At 43.0% G+C, this 15,976-nt stretch overlaps 1 protein-coding gene across 7 annotated transcripts in view; it reads right to left on the reverse strand.

The window, feature by feature from the left end:
- LOC101107957 (solute carrier family 23 member 1-like) overlaps positions 1–15,976 on the reverse strand; it is a 64,780-nt gene that overhangs the window by 30,295 nt on the left and 18,509 nt on the right. For all 7 annotated transcript variants that reach the window (XM_060414881.1, XM_042248878.1, XM_042248880.1 and 4 more), the window contains one exon: positions 3,515–3,674. In XM_060414881.1, the coding sequence (XP_060270864.1) occupies positions 3,515–3,674 (160 nt within the window). The remainder of the gene's footprint in view (positions 1–3,514; positions 3,675–15,976) is intronic.

Consider the following 15,976-nt stretch of genomic DNA (forward strand, 5'->3'; position numbering starts at 1 on the left):
ATTCAAATAGACCTATAAGATGAGGACAATTACAGTTAACTCTGTATCATTCAATAGCATCATAAAAGAATGATACAAGTTTACCATAATGTACTCAGTAGAGTGGGTAACATGAAAAAGCTAGAAAATGTTGGTGAGATTGTGGAGTAACTGGAACTCACATATGATGCTGGCAGGAAGGTAAATTGGAACATCCATTTCAGAAATGTATTTGCTAGTGTTTACTAAAGTGGAACATATACACAATGTGATGGTGAATTTTATATGTCAACTTGACTAAAGGATGCCCAGACAGTTGATAAAACATTATTTCTGCAGTGTTTCCAGAAGAGATTAGTATTGGAATTGGTGAACTGAATGAAGCAGATGGCCCTACCCAAAATGAGTATCTCTCTCTGCTAAATCACTTCAGTCATGTCAGACTTTTTGTGACTCAATGGACAGTAGTCCGCCAGGCTCCTCTGTCCACGGGATTCTCCAGGCAAGAATATTGGAGCTGGTTTGTACTGGTTATATTCCAGGCAGGAATACTGCGTGCTCTTCTCCAGGGGATCTTCCTGACCCAGGGGTTGGAGCCATGTCTCCTCTGTCTCCTGCACTGGCAGTCGGGTTCTTTACCATTAGTGGCACCTGGGAAGCCCACCCAATGTGAATGAGTGCCATCCAATCCTTTGAGGGACTCAACAGAACCAAAAGGCAGAGGAAGAACATTTTTGCTTGCTGCTTGAGCTGGGACATCTGTCTTCTCCTGCCCCTCGACATCAGCACTCCTGTTTCTCAGGCCTTTGGAACCAGATCAGGACTTACATCATTGTCCCTCCACCCCCCTCCCCCCCATTGGAGTGTTTTGTCAATTCTATTCCCTCTCATTGGTTGAACTTGGGTGAAGTGAAGTGAAGTCGCTCAGTCGTGTCCAACTCTTTGCGACCCGTGGGCTGTAGATCACCAAGCTCCTCCATCCCTGGGATTCTCCAGGCAAGAATACTGGAGTGGGTTGCCATTTCCTTCTCTAGGGGATCTTCCCGACCCAGGGATCGAACCCAGGTCTCCCACATTGCAGGGAGACACGTTAACCTCTGCGCCACCAGGGACGCCCCTGAACTTGGGTAAGAATAGGAATCTTGTCAGGAATGTGTCTCCTCTATATTACCTCTTCCTTCATCTGTCACGTTCTGAGAATGTGACCCTTATTGCAGCCATGAGGCTACTGAACTTGGACTGGGTGGGATGCTGGATGGACCCTGGCTTCACTAAGGCTTGTCAGGTAGACTCCCAGGGATATCTACTAAGAGACTCTGCTCTAGGTCCGTAGCCCTGAGTTTTGGAATGCCTTTGGTCCAGTCCTAGTGAGCTTGGGGGAAGCACACTAAGACAATAAGTGAGGGCTGGAGTAATGCCTGAGCAGACTACCTTGTACTAGAAGGACTGGAAAGGGTCAGTTTTCATTCCAATCCCAAAGAAGGGCAATGCCAAAGAATGTTCAAACTACCCCCCAATTGCACTCATTTTACATGCTAGCAAGGTAATGCTCAAAATCCTTCAAGCCAGGCTTCAACAGTACGCGAACCATGAACTTCCATATGTTCAAGCTGGATTTAGAAAAGGCATAGGAACCAGAGATCATATTGTCAATATTAGATGGATCATAGAGAAAGCAAGAGAGTTCCAGAAAAACATCTACTTCTGCTTCATTGACTACACTAAAGCCTTTGACTGTGTGGATCACAACAAACTGTGGAAAATTCTTCATGGGATGGGAATACCAGACCACCTTACCTGCCTCCTGAGAAACCTGTATGCAAGTCAAGAAGCAACAGTTAGAACTGGACACAGAACAATGGACTGGTTCCAAATTGGGAAAGGAGTACGTCAAGGCTGTATTCTGTCACCCTGCTTATTTAACTTACATGCAGAGTACATGTTGTGAAATGCCAGGTTGGATGAAGCACAAATGGAATCAAGATTGCCAGGAGAAATATTAATAACCTCAGATATGCAGATGACACCACACTTATGGCAGAAAGAGAAGAGAAACTAAAGAGCCTCTTGATGAAAGTGAAAGAGGAGAATGAAAAAGCTGGCTTAAAACTCAACATTCAGAAAACTAAGATCATGGTATCTGATCCCATCACTTCATGGGAAATAGATGAGGAGACAATGGAAACAGTGAAAGACTTTATTTTCTTGGGCTCCCAAATCACTGCAGATGGTGACTGCAGCCATGAAATTAAAAATCCTTGCTCCTTGGAGGAAAAGCTATAACCAACCTAAACAGCATATTAAAAAGCAGAGACATGACTTTGCCAACAAAGGTCTGTCTAGTGAAAGCTATGGTTTTTCCAGTAGTCATATATGAATGTAAGAGTTTGACCATAACGAAGGCTGAGTGTCAAAGAACTAATGCCTTCAAACTGTGGTGTTGAAGAAGACTCTTGAGAGTCCCTTGGACTGCAAGGAGATCCAACCAATCCATCCTAAAGGAAATCAACCCTGAATTTTCTTTGGAAGGACTGATGCTGAAGCTGAAACTCCAATACTATGCCACCTGATGCAAAGAACTGACTGATTTGAAAAGACCCTGATGTTGGGAAAGATTGAAGGCGGGAGGAGAAGGGGATGACAGAGGATGAGATGGTTGGATGGCATCACTGACTCAATGGACATGAGTTGAGTAATCTCTGGGAGTTGGTGATGGATGGGGAGGCCTGGTGTGCTGCAGTACATGGGGTAACAAAGTGTCAGACACGACTGTGTGACTGAACACCAACAAGCAGAAACCCCCACCATATAGTGTTTGTGTAACACTGCCCCTGCTCCAGAGGATGTGGGCCTTTGAGTTGCTCCAGGATTATATATTTAAAGTCAAGCTGGGAGGGAGATGATTGGACTTCCTAGAAATCTCAGGCGACCTTCACTGTCATATATTATTCCACCCATGAGCCATCCTTGACGCCTCACCTCCGAGGCCAGATGAGGATGTTAGAGTCTGGAAGCTATGAGGCCTACTGTCCCTGAGGGTGTGGCTGGGCTTTCTGCTGACAATCCTGTGTGCTGGCTTCCTAATCTATCATTTAGATAAGCCAACCTGGAGCACGGGCATCCTGGTGACTCAGAGTGTAAAGAAACTGCCTGCACTGCAGGAGATCAGGATTCCATCCCTAGGTTGGGAAGATTCCCTGGAGGAAGGCGTGGCTACCCACTCCAGTATTCTTGCCTGGGGAATTCCATGGAAAGAGGAGCCTGGTGGGCTATAGTCCATGGGGTTGCAAAGAATCGGACACAACTGAGGGACTAACACTCACTCAGCTCAACTTATCCTGGAGCATGGCCAAACTTTAAAGCCTGCTTCAAGGCCACCAGTTTCTTTCCCTGAACGACACAACTGAATTAAACAAGGACCAAGTATCTTAAAGTTTGTAATCTTGCCTGGCAGTGAGCTGAGAAAAGGAGTCAACTCTGAAGCCTCTTTTGAGGACCACCCCATTCCTCGCACCCCGCCCCCTCAACCCATTACCTCTCGGATCCTCTTCTGCCATTCCTCAGTGAATTCAGGTGAGCTGGTGTTCACCTGGCTGGCATTGAGGGTCCACGTGGGGCACGTCCAGGTGGGAAGAGACAGCATGGCCAGGGAGGGTCCCAAAAAAGCAAATGTCCCTCCCTGGAGAATGGGCAGCCTGGAGGAGGGGAAAGAAGACAGTTACCCATTAGCCCCTTTAACACTGGCCTGTCACTGGCCCCAGCAGAGGCCTTTTCATCCCAAGTTCTACCTTGGTTTCAGGGCAACACACGACTCCTGCAGTTCTCAGTTATAGGGAACTCCTGCTGCTGCTGCTGCTGCTAAGTCACTTCAGTCGTGTCCAACTCTGTGCAACTCCATAGATGGCAGCCCACCAGACTCCCACGTCCCTGGGATTCTCCAGGCAAGAACACTGGAGTGGGTTGCCATTTCCTCTTCCAATGCATGAAAGTGAAAAGTGAAAATGAAGTCGCTCAGTTGTGTCTGACCCTCAGCGACCCCATGGACTGGAGCCTTCCAGGCTCCTCCGTTCATGGGATTTTCCAGGCAAGAGTACTGGAGTGGGGTGCCATTGCCTTCTCCGACGGAACTCCTATCAGTCTCCAAGTCAGATCCATGAACTGTGCCAAACTTTCGACAGGTAGGAGAGGTGGGGAGGATAAAACCAGCAGACCTAATCCCAGTCCTGGAGATGCGAGCCCAGGAGCAGAAAGTCACGTACTGGGAAACAATCTGGGGCAGCACAGAGCTCAGGGAACACAGTTTGGTGGGTGCCACTGTCTTCCTCAGTCCCAGAGAAACTTCCCCAGACCCCAGGATCAAAGTACAGTTCACACACGTCAAGTTCCCCCACTGACAAAAGATGCACAGCCTAGAATCTGGGTGGCCAGATTCCTTTGCACCTTCAAAAATGGAAGGCAATTCCAGACCTCTACCTCCAGGCTCCTTTTTATCACATGGACTGAACAAGTTTGAGGTCCATTATCAGGGTGTGTGCCCTACACAGGCCTTTCTTCTTCCTGCTCAGCGTCTCACTCTGGCCTCTGCGAGAACTTCCAGCAGTGTCCATCTGACTTGTCTCCCTTCAAGGTGACCATAGCCTGATAAGTCAACCTCCAATAACCCTGTCTTACTAGCAGGTCAGAAGCTGTTAAGGCTGCCCTAGTCTCCTCCCCCTGCATATTATCATCAAACTGGTGCGGAGGGAGAGTGGAACAGAGGATCTGAGCCTCTTGCTTGCATTTGCCATGGTTTAGCACACCCAGTTTAGATACTTGTTCTTAACAGTACTAAAAGAGTACTTTTGAAATCAGGATTCCATGAAGATAGCTTAAAGAGTCTTCTTGAGAACGAACAATTTTATTTAATGAAAATATAAAGTATATGAAAGAGTTTTACTGCCTAACTGGATTTTGTCCTGGCCGAACATAGGAACTAGCAACGCCTGAGCATCAGCCTCAGATGAGTTCACAGGCTGGTCAAGAGGGTGCACCCAGGCATGGAAAGAGCTTAGACCTCCGGGTGATTCTAACATCAGCCAGGGTTGAGAACAACTGATCTAGATTCATAAATCTAGATCCATAAGGCTCCAAAATAGATTGGAGTATATGGCACACCCAGGGCAGGAAACACGGGTGATGGAATGGGTATGTATGAATGATTTTTTTAGTTAAAAAATTATGGTGGGGAGAGATAAATTAGGAATTTGGGATTAACATGCATACTCTAATATATATATAAAATAGGTAAACAACAAGGACCTTCTGTATAGCACAGGGAACTATAATCTCTTTTATAATAATCTATAATGAAAGAATCTATATATATGATACATATTTATATACATATATAACTGAATCAATTTGCTATATATTTGAAACTAACACAACATTGTAAATTAACTATACTTCAATTAAAAATTCATAGAAAGTATGAAGCTAAGTATCTTGACAGAGAAGGGAAACACTATACTTATATCATTACAAAATCCCTTTTGAGCTTTTAAAATGAACATAGGCATCTTTGCATATCATAGGTGCAGACAGTATGTAATACAAGATTTCTGTTTCAGTTTTTTGCTGTAATTTCATATGCACATTTCATTCATTCAACAAATATTTACTGAGGACTTGCTCTGTGGGAGGCACTGGTTGTCAGGTATTGGAAACACCACAGTGAGTGAGACAAAATTCCCACTTATATTCTAGTTACACATTTCCTGGTTAGCCCTTGTACTAACAAACTAATCATTTACAGTAACGCACTCTCAGGGATTCTTTAAACAGTTTACAGTTATACTTAACAGTCCACCATTGCTATACCACCATGGCCTCAGCCATTTCAGTATTACTGGGTTCCATGAGGGCAGAGAAGTCTATTTTCCTTTTCTATCCCTCCAGTACCGAGGTTAGTATTACAAAATCTATCAACACTGGGTTTTCTGATTTCATTTTTTTAGTTTAATAGGCATATAATGAAATCCTGACAAATGTGAGTTTGCATTTCGTTAAGTCACAAAAGATGTGATTTTATGTCTGTTTTTCCTTGTCGATAAACTGTTTTACTCATTACATAGAAATTAGATACTGCAAAAATATATTTAAAACAGTTTTACTGATGGTGAGATTTGTTTTCACTTAAAAATATTTTCTGTTATTATATCCCTAACTTAGAACTTATCTAAGGGATATTTCAAAATTTTCAAGTAGTTCAGCATTTTTCTAACTCTGTTCATGTTATTTTTTTTTTCAAGATTATTACATGTAGTTGGGATAATACACTAACATGATAGTTACACTTTTTACCTTCTGTTTTGGCTGATGAATCTCTCAGCTTGCAGAATCTTAGTTCACCCACCAAGGGAACTTGCATCAAAAGCACTGAGTCCTCACCCGTTCCCTCTACCTTTTTGAAACTACTAAATACATTTTATGTTCAAGAGCAAGATAAATTGTTTCCATTAATTTACTAGAGTGTATTCCTATGTCCTACAGTTAGATTCACACAACGTATCCATAAATTCTTCCTTCCCTCTCCTATACTCAGATCTTCCAATCCCATTTTCCATCCATTCCTGTCCCTCTCCCCACCTTGTTTTATGAACATTACCACCTTGCTCATAACTTCTTGTTGATACTCTTTTGACAGAGATCTATGTATATTTCTTGTATTTCTACTAGTTTTTCTTTTATGCACTTTCTTGGTACATGTTTAAGATCTATGCATTCAGTATTACTACAAGGCTTTCATTGTTCTATATACATTTTACCTTTTTTGGTGACTTTAATGTGTATCTTAGAGCTGCTTTTAATTTCACAATTAATTTCATCTTATTTCAAAATTTTTACCTTGAATATGATTCACTATTATTATACATGTGCCTTCTAATTCTTTTGTCAACCACAGATTGATTTTTAAAATTAAACATTTTAGAAACAGAAGGGCCATTTGAAGCATATCCAACCTGGCCTTATCACTTTATAGATAACTGATCTGGAGCCCAAGGTCATAGAGTTAACTAGGATGTCTTGGATTTTTTCACCACGGTGCTATAACGCCAGTTAAGAGCATGGTATAGACCAAAGGCAAGTTTGAATACGACTTTGCCTTATCAGGCGTGTGACCAAGCCATGTTGCCCAACTTCTGCAAGCCTCAGTGTCCTCTTTGACAAAATATAGTAGTAATCTCCCAAGGAGTAACTGTGAAGATAAAATATATGTAAGTGATTAGCACGATGCCTAGGGAAGAGCTCAATAAATAGAATAATTTTCATTATTATTCGCTCTGAAATGTGTGGTTACTTCTGGAAAGGGTTAGTCAGTCAGTTCAGTCACTCAGTCATGTCAACTCTTTGTGACCCCATGGACTGCAGCACACCAGGCTTCCTTGTCCATCACCAACTCCCGGAGCTTGCTCAAACTAGTGTCCACTGAGTCAGTGATGCCATCCAACCATCTCATCCTCTGTCATCCCCTTCTCCTGCCTTCAATCTTTCCCAGCATCAGGATCTTTTCTAATGAGTCGGCTCTTCGGATCAGGTGCCCAAAGTACTGGAGCTTCATTTCAAGCATCAGTCCTTCCAAAGAATATTCAGGGTTGATTTCCTTTAGGATGGACTGGTTTGACCTCCTTGCAGTCCAAGGGACTCTCGAGAGTCTTCTCCAACACCGCAGTTCAAAGGCATTAGTTCTTCGACATTCAGCCTTCTTTATGGTCCAGCTCTCACATCCATACATGACTACTGGAAAAACCATAGCTTTACTATATGGACCTTTGTTGGCAAAGTCATGTCTCTGCTTTTTAATATGCTATCCAGGTTGGTCATAACTTTTCTTCCAAGTAGCAAGCGTCTTTTAATTTCATGGCTGCAAGTCACCATCCACAGAAAACAAAGTCCACCACTGTTTCCACTGTTTTCCCATCTATTTGCCATGAAGTGATGGAACCAGATGCCATGATCTTCGTTTTTTGAATGTTGAGCTTTAAGCCAGCTTTTTCATTCTCCTCTTTCACTTACATCAAGAGTCTCTTTAGTTCCTCTACACTTTCTGCAATAAGGGTGGTGTCATCTGCATATCTGAGGTTATTGATATTTCTCCTGGCAATCTTGATTCCAGCTTGTGCTTCATCCAACCTGGCATTTAACATCATGTACTTTGCATGCAAGTTAAATAAGCAGGGTGATAGCATACAGCCTTTGCATACTCTATTCCCAATTTGGAACCAGTCCATTGCTCCATATCCTGTTCTAACTGTTACTTCTTGACCTGCATACATGTTTCTCAGGAGGCAGGTAAGGCGGTCTGTTATTCCCATCTCTTAAAGAGTTTTCCACAGTTTGTTGTGATCCACATAGTCAAAGGCTTTAGTGTAGTCAATGAAGCAGAAGCAGATGTTTTTCTGGAACTCTCTTGCTTTCTCTATGATCCATCTAATATTGACAATATGATCTCTGGTTCCTCTGCCTTTTCTAAATCCAGTTTGAACATCTGGAAGTTCACGGTTCACGTACTGTTGAAGCCTGGCTTCAGTCATATGAGGACTTCCATCATAGCTCAGTTGGTAAAGAATCCACCTGCAATGCAGGAGACCCTGGTTTGATTCCTGAGAAAGGAAGATCTGCGGGAGAAGGGATAGACTACCTACTCCAATATTCTTGGGCTTCCCTTGTGGCTAGCTGGTAGAAAATCCGCCTGCATTCCTGGAGACCTGGGTCTGATCCCTAGGTTGGGAAGATCCCCTGGAGAAGGGAAAGTCTACCTTCTCCAGTATTGTGGCCTGGAGAATTCTACGGACTGTAATGGGGTTGCAAAGAGTTGGAAAAGGTATGTATACCAAAACATTTTCTTAATGTTTCCTTAAATAACAGATGCTATAATATGGGCTTTTTGTTTTGTTTTTAAAGCTGTTGTCTGGCATTCCCATTTCTTGAAGGTTGGTTCTCTAAGATGCACTTCCTAAGACTCTCACTGTCCATTCTCCCCTTCCCTTCACTCTTTACTATCTCATCTGTATGCTCAAGTCTGAAGAACATTCCCCACCACTTTCTTTTACAACAACTTGCAAAATCTACAGTCTCAGAAACAGTCCTTAGAAATTTGATAGGATTGGTATTTTAAGTGGTCAAAGCCACAGATATGTGTCCATGGGGGTACTATCAACATCTAAGCTTATATAGTGTTTTAAAGTTACACAGCATTTTCTCATCCTTATCTCAAGAGTATTGCAGGGTGTGTAGCACAATGCTGCTTTGTCTCTATATGAGGAAACTGATACTGGGGGAGGTGCCAGTGGCAGGGTTCAAAGGGGAAGTGCAGAGCCCTGATCAGAAAGTATGATTCAGAGGGCCAAACTGTGACCCAGTGTGTTTGTTATAAGAACAATTGATAAGAGGACATGAGGTAAGAACAAACTTCTTAAACAGTTTATGGTAATGATTATGTGAGTAATTTTTCTCATCTCTTGTTATATATGAATACTTCCATTTGGGCCCATGAAGTAGGAACAGCTAACCTTTCGGAAGTATTGGGAAGTTAAGCTTCAATCTTTCTCTCTGAGTTCTCATGCACTTCATAAAAACAGTATACATGACACTTGTTAAAGACATTAAGGCAGGCTTTACTACAAGGGGGCTACTACAATGGGATTTTGTAATAGGGGAGAGAGATCAGGCTCAACTCCCAATATGACAAGGAAAGGTGAGAATTTATAGCCAAGGAGGAGGGTGGTGTTCAGTGGATAGAAAATTACTAAGAGGAAGCATCAGGGTAAGGAGAGGATTCATGATGAAGACAGGACAAGGTGATCAGACATCACCTGGGGATGATGGAGAATGAGGAACCCAATCAGAGAGTCAGGGTGGATATTCTGGCTACAGGCATTGAGCAAGATTCTTGCAAAAACTGGACCCTGCAGAGGCCAACATGGATGCTCAAAAGTCAAGCCTAGTTGAACAGTTGTTTATTGGATGTAGCTGTAGGATGATCATAGTCAATCTTATATGTTAGACTCTATGACTAAATGGATCTCTTCCAGTTAAATAGACTCAGCACAACTTGGGCCTGTACAAAATACTGCAGCAGAAGGGGGAAGATTGCCTAAGACTCTGGAGTTCCTAAAACTACACTGGAAACTAGAAGGCAAGGGAACAGTGATATCAAAATTCCGAAAAAAAATTTTTTCCAACCTAAAATTCTATATCTAGCCAAGTTATCAATCAAGCATGAGATTAGGATCAAGATATTTTAACATATGGAGAGTCTTACAAAATTTATCTCCCACGTGGTCTCTGAGGAAACTACTGTGTAATCATGTTCCTCCAAGAAGAAGAGAAAGGCATGGGATCAAGAGATCTAGACTTGAAAACTGACATGAAGAGAATTGCCAGGATAAGGGTAAACAGGGATCTCAAGATGACACATCTAATATACACCAGGCACGCATAGAGACTGTTCCAGACTGTTCCAGACTGTTCCAGACTACAGCAAGTCAGAGAGCCCCAGGGGGTAGTTCATCAAGAAGATGAACCTGATAGCTACCTGATGCGAGGAAATTTTCAAGAAGAGATTTATACAACAAGCAGAGAGCTTATCGTTGAAATGAAAATAAACAGAAATTTTAAAATATTTTTTTAAAATATATTAATTTTAGAGAAAACACACAGGCTTTCCTATTGGCTCAGTGGTAAAAAATCCGCCTGCCAAGATGGGAGCCATGGGTTCAATTCCTGGTTTGGGAATATCCCCTGGAAGGAAATGGCAACCCCCTCCAGTATTCTTGCCTGGGAAATCCCATGGACAGAGGAGCCTGGTGGGCTACTGTCCACGAGGTCTCAAAAGAGTCAGGCATTACTTAGTAACTAAACAGCAACATTATAATGCGAACACTCAATGTTGACCTATGCTGGGAGGATGTGATTATAGGATGATGGAAAATATGCTTATATGTGGTAGGAGTGAGGGGCTGTGAAAGAAAATGAAATCAGTCATCCATATTGGCACTTAAGCCACTAGTGCATAAGACAGAAGTGTATTAATTAGAGACTCTGGGGAAAATAGCTAAATAATCAGCTTGGAGGGATGAGCATGCTTGCCTCTGCCTAGAAGAAAGGGGAGGCAGATAGATCTCCTTCTCTGGTAGGAGAAGTCTGTTTGTCTGTCTTCTTTAAACCCATCACTACCTACTGCCTTGGGAGTGCCTTTGACAGCCACACACATTGCTCCAGTCCTCCCTTCTGATCTGCCCCCAAAGATTTGCACACCTATTCTTTTCTTTTTCCTTTTAAGGGCTTTAATGCTGACCACCACAGGGAAACAGATTGGGAAAACAGAGATAAAAGCATGTGAATAGACAAAGGTTGCAGAATCTGGGAGGTTGTCTCAAGCCTGGAGCCTTGAGCCATATCTCCCAGCCCCACTTCCAAGATGGTAATGGGAAGTCGACTGGACTTTTGCTCTCAGGCAAAGTACATCATGTGAAATGCTGGGCTGGAAGAAGCACAAGCTAGAATCAAGATTGCTGGGAGAAATATCAATAACCTCAGATAGGCAGATGACACCACCCTTATGACAGAAAGTGAAGAACTAAAGAGCGTCCTGATGAAAGTGAAAGAAAAGAGTGAAAATGTTGGCTTAAAACTCAACATTCGGAAAACTAAGATCATGGCATCCAGTCCCATCACTCCATGGCAAATAGATGCGGAAACAGTGGAAATAGTGACAGACTTTATTTTGGGGGCTCCAAAATCACTGCAGATGGTGACTGCAGCCATGAAATTGAAAGACGCTTGCTCCTTGGAAGAACAGCTATGACCAACCTACACAGCATATTCAAAAGCAGAGACATTACTTTGCCAACAAAGTCTGTCTAGCTAAAGCTATGGTTTTTCCGGTAGTCATGTATAGATGTGAAAGTTAGACTATAAAGAAAGTTGAGCACTGAAGAATTGATGCTTTTGAACTATGGTGTTGGAGAAGACTCTTGAGAGTCCCTTGGACTGCAAGGAGATCCAACCAGTCCATCCTAAAGGAAATCAGTCCTGGGTATTCATTAGAAGGACTGATACTGAAGTTGAAACTCCAATATATTGGCCACCTGATGAGAAGAACTGACTCATTGGAAAAGACCCTGATGCTGGGAAAGATTGAAGGTGGGAGGCGAAGGGGACGACAGAGGATGAGATGGTTGGATGGCATCACCAACTCGATGGACATGAGTTTGAGTAAGCTCCAGGAGTTGGTCATGGACAGGGAAGCCTGGTGTGCTGCAGTCTATGGGATCACAAAGAGCTGGACACGACTGAGTGACTGAATTGAACTGAACTGAAAGATTCAAAGGGTGTGGGGCTCATGAAACATGTCCTGATACTTTTCTAACAAAAAGTTTTAAATGGTTCTTATTTCTCCCAGTTATAAAGCAACACACGGACTCTGCAGAAAAATTAATGGTAAATAAAAATACAAAGCATAAATCACCATAATTCCACAACCCAGAAATAATTATTAACATTTTGTTCTAATCATTTTTTAAGCCTTGAGTAGATAAACTTCATCAGCATACATGCAATATTGGTACATACCTTTCATATATAATGTGTATCACCCAGAAATAACCTTTAACATTTCTTTGATTCCTTTTGCCATCTTTAACTAGATAAATGATTATCAGTATACATAAGATGTATTTCTCTCATGGGCTTCCCTGGTGGCTCAGCAGTACAGAATCTGCCTGCAATGCAGAAGACCCAAGTTTGATCCCGGAGCTTGGAAGATCTCCTGGAGAAGGGCATGGCAACCCACTTCAGTATTCTTGCCTGGAGAATCCCATGGACAGAGGAGCCTAGCAGGCTACAGTCCATAAGGTCACAATGGGACATGACTAAAGCGACTTAGCAAGCATGCACAGACTTCCAGTGGTACATCTGGTAGGTTGTGCGATTTGTCATCGAGGCAAGGGCAAGGTGGCTGCAGACCTCTGGCTATGGGCATGGACTTTCTGCAGAACCTAGCAACAGATACAGAGCTTGGGCAGATCGGAGCCCAGCCGCAGGCAAGTCCATGGAAGAAAAGGACCCAGGCTGATTTGGGCAAGACTATATAGAAGCCAGGTGTGAATGTACTTTGGACAGAAATACCACTTGAGACATTCCCAGGAAAATAAAAAGGGAGATATATCACTTGGAACCACTCCAGGAAAAGAAAATCCCAGGTAAAAATGAATAATTCCAGAAATGGAATTATTCCAGAAATGGAATTAAGACCCAGCATTACACAGTCAATATTTCATTTCCTCTAGCGATTGCATTTAAACTTATTGCTTTCTTTTGAAATGAATGGTTACATAAATTCAGAACTGAACGCTCAGTGGGAAGGCCCTTGGGGGATACACCCAAGACCCCTAAAGTCACACCAGGGAGGCAGCCATCCCTCTGCCAAGGGTTGCAGCTGCCTGCCCACAATAGGCACTGAACTCTTCAGCTCTTATCAGGGAAGCTGTTTTTTGCCTCTTATCATTCCCTTTGACTATTCAACATGGTTTTAATCATTAACATATTCTGAAATCTTATTGCAGTATCAGCATTTTTGTTTGCAGTCTAAAAAGTACACATTAAATACTGTTTATCTAATAACCTGCAATCAAATCTACTAGACCTTTGCTTCACAGGCTATCAGCTAGTTTTATAATTTCTAATGTCTCCTGCCGGGGTCCAGCCCCGGTGGATCCAGGGAATTCGAAGCATGGACGGCGCTGGCGTGAGAAAAATGTATTTATTGATTGATATAAGATTAGATTAAGAAACAATAGTGTAGTAGGAAAATTAAGTGGAAGAAGAGGGCTGAATAACTTGGATTATGCGGAAGACCAATAAAATTCCAGACAAGGAATTTGCACCATCTACGCTGGGCCACTGGCGCTCACTTGAATATCTAAGGGTGCCTCACCTTAGGCTCCCTTTCGCGCAGGTCTTAACAGCCAGGGCAAGTAAGTAGACTTGGTGAGCCTCCGCGCTCCAGATGGAAATTCAGCCTAAAATTAGAGTGAAGAGGAGAGGAAAGAGAGAGAGACACGGGAGAAACCAGTCCAGCAACTAGCTCCGTCCTCTATTGTTCAGAAGGCCTTTTATACTTTTGATAAAACATGGGGATCAATAGGTAACACAAAGTTGTGCAGCGTTAGCAGTCTAGACTCTTATCAAAACCAGGCTTTTCTCTCTGCACACCTAATTGTATACACAAGTCTTAGGTAATTTACGTCATCTTCCAGCCAAAAGGGCCAATTAACATTTTACAGCCTTTTTTCTGATAAGGGTTTGTCAACCAGAAGACTTATTTGTGTTGCTCTTCCCAAGGTCTGGTGCCACTCTCAGAGAGCACTAAATAAAGTTACATTCTTACACAGCAAAGATACAGCAACTTATAACAAGTAGAGGGAGTACAGTGATTTACAGCAAAAGAGAAGCAATTAACTCAAAGTCTAGTGTTGCTAACATCAAAACTACTATGTATCTTTTTCTACATCCTGCTTACATTGAGTAACATCCTTCCAGGTGCCTAAAAGATAAAGAATATGGAGGTCTGGCAGCAATCCTTGAGTCAACAGTGAAAACCCGTCACCAATATGATTTTTAACTCTTTAGAAAAGGCTCTGTATCTTTAAGATCCTTTTAAGCTTTGTGCCTCTCGCGGTTGGGGGGCTGTAAGCAATTCACAGGCTGTAAGAAGTCTGGGGAACATGTTAGGCAAGCTAGAGAGCTATCAGAGGGGGTTTAACTGAAACATCCCTTTCAAATGCAGAAGGCTAAAGCCCAGATTTGACTTTTTCCAGAGAATATCAGAAGAGTGGAAAAGCAGGCAGATTCTTATTTTTGGGGGGCGGGGGGGGTGGATGCTCAGGAAATTTCAGGGGGAAAACCTGAGGTCTGATTAGCCTTGCCATCAGAGCTCTTGCCGCATGGCCTTGTCGCGGGTGGAATTCCTCACGCTGGCTCCCGGCAGTCTCCAATGAGCAACTGTACTTGTTAGTTTCTAAACAGAAAGCCTATTTCAGGGAAATAATCTCAGGTGTATTCCTGTCCCCACCTTCGTCTAAGACATTAGCATGGCTTTATCCTTAATTTTATCTCCCTCTTTCTCTGCATGTTTAATTAGGCTGCAGATTCTTTTAACTCTGTCTTCTGATTTTGTTTTGTCTCTCACAGGGCTTACCAGAAGGCGAGCCCCACAAGCACCCTCAGTACTGAGATTCCAGTTGGAGCACAGTACTGCATCGTCTTCTCCGTCAACAACACAGGTGCCCACACATTAGAGATGGACTTATAGTATGACACACCTCAACTCCCTCATTTTACAGACGAGAACGCTGGGTTTTAGAGAGGGTGAATGGCTTGTGCAGCTTCCCATAACACAGAAGCCAGACCTAGAATTCAGGCCCCCAGCTTCCAAGATCAATATTTTTCCATTATTACAGTGAACACCATCTCGGTTTAAGGCAAGGAGCTTCCCCATCCAGAAGAGCCTTGTGTATGTAACTCTCCGTGGGGCGGCTCAGGGGTGGGGGCTCCTGGGTGTCCAGGCAGGTGGCTGCAAGGCCTCTCTACTGCAGCACCTGTCACTCCAGGGACTGATCCTGGAAAGGTAGGAGGGGTCCTGGATATCAGGGACTAGGGAAACAGACCAGACCAAACCTTAAACCTCTCTCAGTGCTTGGTGGGGGATTGGGAAAAATCTTGGCTCTCAACGATGATGACAGAAGAAGGAAGAGAGAGCAGGGAAATAATTAGACAAAGATGTAGGCTCTAAAGCCCTCTCCTCAACAAAAAATGAGAGGCCTTAAGCACTGGCATATCTCCTGCAAATGACTTGCAAAAGTAGCACTTTGGAAAGAGCCTTTGATTTGATTTAGGCAAAAAGACTAGGTTAGGAAGGAATATTCTCTAGATACTCTCTACAGGCAGCCTATCT

Source organism: Ovis aries, chromosome 4 (genome assembly GCF_016772045.2).
Source record: "Ovis aries strain OAR_USU_Benz2616 breed Rambouillet chromosome 4, ARS-UI_Ramb_v3.0, whole genome shotgun sequence".
Classification (NCBI taxonomy): domain Eukaryota; kingdom Metazoa; phylum Chordata; class Mammalia; order Artiodactyla; family Bovidae; genus Ovis; species Ovis aries.